Genomic DNA, 6,044 nt, shown 5'->3' on the forward strand with positions numbered 1-6,044 from the left:
CCCCCGCGTCGCCTCCCGCAGAGCGCTGGGTGGCCAGTGCCCTGCTGGGAGTCTCGCCTGGTTCTCATGCTTTCCAGCCTCGGGTCCCTGCCGCGCCTTCCCCGCGCTGGTCCCACGCTGGTGTGTGAGGACAGCTGAGTAGGGACCTTCAGCATCTTGGGTCTTAGCGAGCAGGTTTGAGTGAGGATGTCGGGGATTGTGCAGGAGCTCCTGAGGTGTTACCCCTTTGGGCACGGGGAGGGACAGAGGAAGCCCAGGGGTCTGCCAGACTGAGAGGTTGTGTGCTGCTTGTTCATGAAGAGGGGTATGTTTCCAGAATTCTTATTGGTTCTTCTGTTCTTCTTGGTTTTGGTGGCGTTACATGCAGAAATGTCCAGGTGACAAAAGTTTTAGGAACCCTCTTCCTTTCAGTGGTTGCTTATGGCACTAAACATATTTTCCAAGCCTTTCCACTGTTATATCAGAGATGCGGAAGTACCTCTTGATGTTTTGAGTAGGCTCAAATTATTCAAATTGTGGTTTGAATATTTGCTTTACATGCGCTGGAGATAATCCATCCCTGTTCAGAAACACATTCTCTCTTGGCTTTGTAGTGACTGTCATCGAAAAGTTGAATTTTACAGCCAATCTTGCCCCCTGGTCTCAGAATACCATTCATCCTCTCTCTTCTGTAACCCAGAATTTGGCAATTTGTCTGAATTACCCTTACTTCTTTATATCCAGCTTTAGACAATAAGCTGCATAAACAGAGTGAATCAGCAGGACTCAGATCACTACATCCCCTAGGATCACAGCAGCTTCTCTAAGCTCCACCAAAGGAAGAAAGAAAAAACTTCAGCTCTGTACCATTAGATGCATTAGCTCTATGTACTTGTAAATACAGCATGTTACATTTACTTGTTTGCAAGCTCCTTAGGTCCATAGGACTCTGCATATCCCAGATGCACAGGCATGACAAAAACAGTGGTTAGCTGGGAATCACAGAACCAACATAATCTCAGAAAGCTGCAGAAGATGGGGAGAAAACTAAAAAGATTTGTTATAGGAGTTAAGAAAGCACAAAGATCTCTTGAAAGGAAGTTCCTTCACAATTTGCCGTCGTCTACAAGCAACTTTGTATGACTCAGAGTAAAGGTATACTTAAATTTTGTATACTCATGAAGGGGCCAAAGGTTCCATTCCCAACCCCATAGCAGAACTAACAAAACTGAAGACATGTGTGCTTAACTGCTTTGCTACTGGTCAGTCTATCTTGGTTTAAACTCCTAAAAAGGGGTATTCCAGTGAGGTAAACACTTTCAACTGTAGTGCATGAGAAGCTCTTGTATATCAGAGGGAAAGTTCTGGGAACAATAACCTCCAGCTAGTGGATAATGATGAGCTTGTGGAGTAGTGTGTTTCAAATTGCACTTGCTGTTTCTATCCTTAGCTGAAGTAAGTCCTGTTCCATAAGCATTTATAAAGGTTCTCCAGAAAAACCTAGGCAAAAATCCTTGACTTGGAAATGTCAGTGAAAGATTCCATTATTTACTTTACTTTGCCTCTTTCCCATTAAAAATAAAATAAAAATAAAAATAAATGTTAAAAGGCAGCTAAGCCAAAAAGTAAAACTTTTCACTATGTAGGAATGTTAAATTACTGTTCTAGTCTACAAACCAACCAATTATGGAAATGTTCAAATTAGGGTGCCCAAAAATGTTCATCTTGATTTCAGAAAGGAATATTTTACGTTCTCAATCATCCTATCTGACAACCAGGTAATGTCTTAAGAGTTTAGAGGTTCTCAAGTTTGTTTAAATATGTTATTAATTATACTTTAACTATTTTTGAAAATTCAGCAATACATTATTTTTTTTTTATTTTTTTTTTTTGCAAAACAAGAGCCAAGCCTGGAACAATCAGTAAAAACTGTAACACCCTCAGGAGCTAAGACCCAACAGTTCTCCTCTTATTGTTCCCACATCTACATCAATATAGTGAGGTGTGTTACTGCAAGTAGTATGGTTGGCTGGAGGCTTCATGTTGGCTCACAGTTTTCTTGTTCTGATTCATTACATGGCTGCTGCCTGTTAAATGGGTAGGGAGCTAAGTTATATTTGCTTTTTTACAGGTATATTAATTTGGTTCTCTACCCACTTACTGGTGTTTATAAATTCCAAAATAATTTTGTAACTTTGAAATCCATTGTGAAATTTGCTTAAAATACATCAGTGATTTGTTTTTCATCTTTGTGTTGGAACAAATGGACCAATAGCACAACCACGTAAATTTCCTTTCTTTAGAAAAGTTGGGATAACAAACTATGGTTTAATAGGTTTTATTATCTATTCTATGATTTATACTGTTGCTGTTCATGGAAGACCCCATGATTTACACATATACCCAAATGCTGGGGTAATTCTTGACTACAGCTGTTCCATATACAACTATCATGGCTTTCCTCCACATTGAATTTCTGTTAAAGTTGCAATCACAAGTTTTTTTAGAAGCTGTATTTGTGAAATCCTTCATTATATAATTGTATATCTAGGTCTTGAACTGATGGCACACATTGCTGCTGCTGAAATCACATAATATACTATATATAGTATAGGAAAAAACCTGTAAGGTGAATTCTCAACATAATGTTTAATAGGAGAGACTTCCATTAGTTGTTAAACTTGTGTTTGGTTTTACAAATAAATTTTTATAATATCATATTATTTTTATTTATATAAGCTGGAGCACTGTTAAGAAGTACCTGTCTTCTCTAATCAACAGTATTAGCTTTTGATAAGCAAACTTTCATTGAGGTAAGCCAGTCATCAACTCATATGAACATTATTGTAGCACTGGCATTCTGAAAGAACAACAACTCTGGAACACTAATCTCAGCCCTGTAGTAATTGCAGCTCTGGTGTTCATTTGCTTCCATTTTAACACCTCATCAGAATGAAAATTAAAATACACTAGGAGTGCTACAGAATATGATTCATTTGTTTTCTTTACAAATAATATTTGTCTGATCTCCTTGATATTCACATATTTTGTACAAAGACTGTGAGGTTTTCAGTGATAATTTCATTCATGAGGTGGCTAGTTTGGTCCCAGGTCAAAAAGATGTTCTGCATTACCAAATCCCAGTATTTGCATAATTATAACCATTTCAGTTCAGCTTGAAAGATCAGTCATTGAACAGGCCCAGACTACATGTGGCAGGAGACAGTATCTGTGGAAGGATGCTATGTGCTCCTTTACACTTCACAAAGACAAGACTGATGCCAGGATCTGATTTCGTTCTTTTCTGTGCCTTTCACAACACTTGCTTCCCTCTGAAATAAGTGAAAGCAATGCCTTTGCTCCCAGAAGATGCCTTGGCTTCACTTGTAATAGATGATGGGGGCTTTCTTCCATGATAGTCCTTATAGTTGTTCAGCCTCCATTCTCCATAAATGGCCTAAGGTGGTCTCAAATAGAATAGCAAAAAACAAAGAACATAATATGTATCCATGTTCCTATGCTTGCAACAAACAAACAGATGAGGGAGAAAATAAACTAACATGCTTGTTTAAAGTTTTAGCTTAGTTTTTATTTCAGTTGCAAAGTAAATTGTAGCAATACAACATTATTTTCGGGGTGAAAAGATTGTGTAGTCATTCAACTGGGAAAGCTTGAAAAAACATTTTAGAAGACAGACTCTTGGCTACAAATAATGGAACTACTGAAGTGAATAGGGAGTGCTTTGTACTGGCCTATATCTACATTATATCTTAGGAAAAAACTGTTTTTAATAGTGAAACTATGTATATCAGGACCGAACCAAATTTGAAAGATAGAATTCTTGGTTATTTGCCAGAGTGGCATCAAAATACTGCTTGCTTTACCATGTCCATATGAGGACTCCTGTTGTGTTTAATTAGACTATTCTCATGAGTAAGGATAATGTGATTTGTTCCTATGCCAGGATCAGGAAGTGCTATTAGCCCCTTTCTCTTGAAAACCAGGACTTCTTATAAGTTTAAAATACAAAGCTGGGAAATACAAACTGAAAGGCCATTACAGCATCTAAACTTCCCCTGCTGTGTATATGTATTGCATGAAGTGGTTTGATGCACTCTTTTCAAACTTTGACACAAGAGGGTATGTTAAAGTGGAAATGGAAAATCTGAAGATAGAGTTTGCTTTCTACTATACTACTCTAACTGTAAATAATTTCTACCTGCTTTTTCTATGATTCCTTTTTTTTACTTGTGGGGAAAAAACCCAAACAAACACCAAAACAAAACCAAAAAAAAACCCAACAACAACCTCCCCCAAAAACCCCAGCCTTTTGTATATATTTCCAGAGTCAAGATTTGTTACACCCTGTGTGATTTCAGAAACACTGTAGCAGGCCTTTCAAGTAAGATTATAAACATTTCAACCACAGTGAAGCAGATGAAGCCATTATGACTTCACCAAGTTATTTTTATATCTATAGGTTATCCAAATAATTCGGCTTTCATTTTAGAAATATGCAGTTAATATCTATATTAAATGTATATTATTCAAAATGACATTTCTTTTTGCTTTTTACAGTCTGATCAGTAAAAATAAAGTAGACATTATGTTTGTTTTCATGCTTGTATATACTACTGGAAGGAATTAATTAAATGTAAGCTTTCAGAGTAAAAATAGTTAAGAGTCTGACAAACAGTTAAACAGTAACCAGATCCCCTTAAAATACATCTCTTACTTTTAACTTAAAATATGTATTCAATTTTTTTGTTTGTTGGTTTGGTTTTGTGGTGTTTTTTTTTGCTTAATTGCTTTCATTATGGTATAATCATAGTAAAAGATACACAGATGTAAATAACAGGATTCACAATATTGCAGAAAACATGCAGCACAATTTGTTACAGTAATGCATATCTCTTATGTTTATGTCTATGAAAGGTTTTGTTCTGTGACTGGTTCACAAATCTTGCTTTAAAACCATAAGTTTGAGCTACTCAATAAATAAAAGCATTTTATTATAATTTTTTTTAACTTTTACAAACTTAACCATAAGAGCCTTTTCACTACTGAAATTAATACAGTAATTTATAATATTGAAGTTATTATTAGGTCTATTACAAAAGTCAGTTATTGCTATTGACCTTTTGATTGGTTCTCTCCATAACTGATTTTTCATTTCATTGTTATTGATATTTCATCTCCTTGATCTGTAGATGCTTCAGTCTATATTGTTGGCTCATGCACAATGGGAATTAGGTAACACGAGGACCCATGAAGCTCTATTTTTCTAGTCAACAGTAAAGATCTTCAAAAAAATAATGTTAATCTCTCCTCTCCCTTTATTCCCTACTCTTCCTTACACACTCCATTTGCTTTCAGTGTGCCAAGCTGTCAGCTCACTTTAAGAATTATCCTCTGATGTTGATCACAGTGTGGCCACTTTTCAAAGAAATCAGTCCATACTTTCATTGTTATTCCAAGATGCTTTTTACCACTAGACTTTTATGTGCAGTTTTTAGCAACAAATATTTTTCCTATAAATTCCAAAATCTAATTAGGTTTAAAAACATATAGCTCTTACAAAATTAATTCAGGTATCTTAAAACATGATACAACAAGAAAGCATCGTTTTAAGTTCTATATGCATGCGCTGAATTATTGTTACTTTTGACATTTTTCTTGTAATGTATTCCTAGACAATAACTTATGACGGAAATTAACTTTTGTTGGAAACATTCTTTTCATTCCTTTCATACAACAAACTAATCGTTGCTATTATACATGTCTATTTGTTGAAGAAAAAGACCTAATTTATTGGCAAATTATTCTTATTTTTTTATGTTTCTGCATGCTTATACTTCAGCTACTTAGAACAAAATAAATGCCAAACAGATACCATTATGTTGTAACTTTAAGGACTTAACATTTATAATACACTATGGAATAGAAATCAATGAAAGGTTTAAAATTGATAGGCTAGTTTATGTCAACAAAGTATATATTTTTGATAGCTTAATTTTATTATCAGAAAAATAATGGACATAGTTTACACAAGTATCATTGATATT

General features: G+C 35.3%; 1 protein-coding gene across 1 annotated transcript in view; it reads right to left on the reverse strand.

Annotated features, from left to right (window-relative positions):
- The window catches only part of NBEA (neurobeachin), a 516,495-nt gene extending 511,050 nt beyond the window's left edge, over positions 1 to 5,445 (reverse strand). The window contains exons 1-2 of the mRNA XM_009998372.1: positions 5,440 to 5,445; positions 5,340 to 5,364 (exon numbers count right to left, since the gene is read on the reverse strand). Of these exons, the coding sequence (XP_009996674.1) occupies positions 5,340 to 5,364; positions 5,440 to 5,445 (31 nt within the window). The remainder of the gene's footprint in view (positions 1 to 5,339; positions 5,365 to 5,439) is intronic.
- Positions 5,446 to 6,044: the final 599 nt, after the last annotated feature.

The sequence above is a fragment of the Chaetura pelagica genome, unplaced genomic scaffold (assembly GCF_000747805.2).
Source record: "Chaetura pelagica isolate M959 unplaced genomic scaffold, ChaPel_1.0 scaffold105, whole genome shotgun sequence".
Lineage (NCBI taxonomy): Eukaryota > Metazoa > Chordata > Aves > Apodiformes > Apodidae > Chaetura > Chaetura pelagica.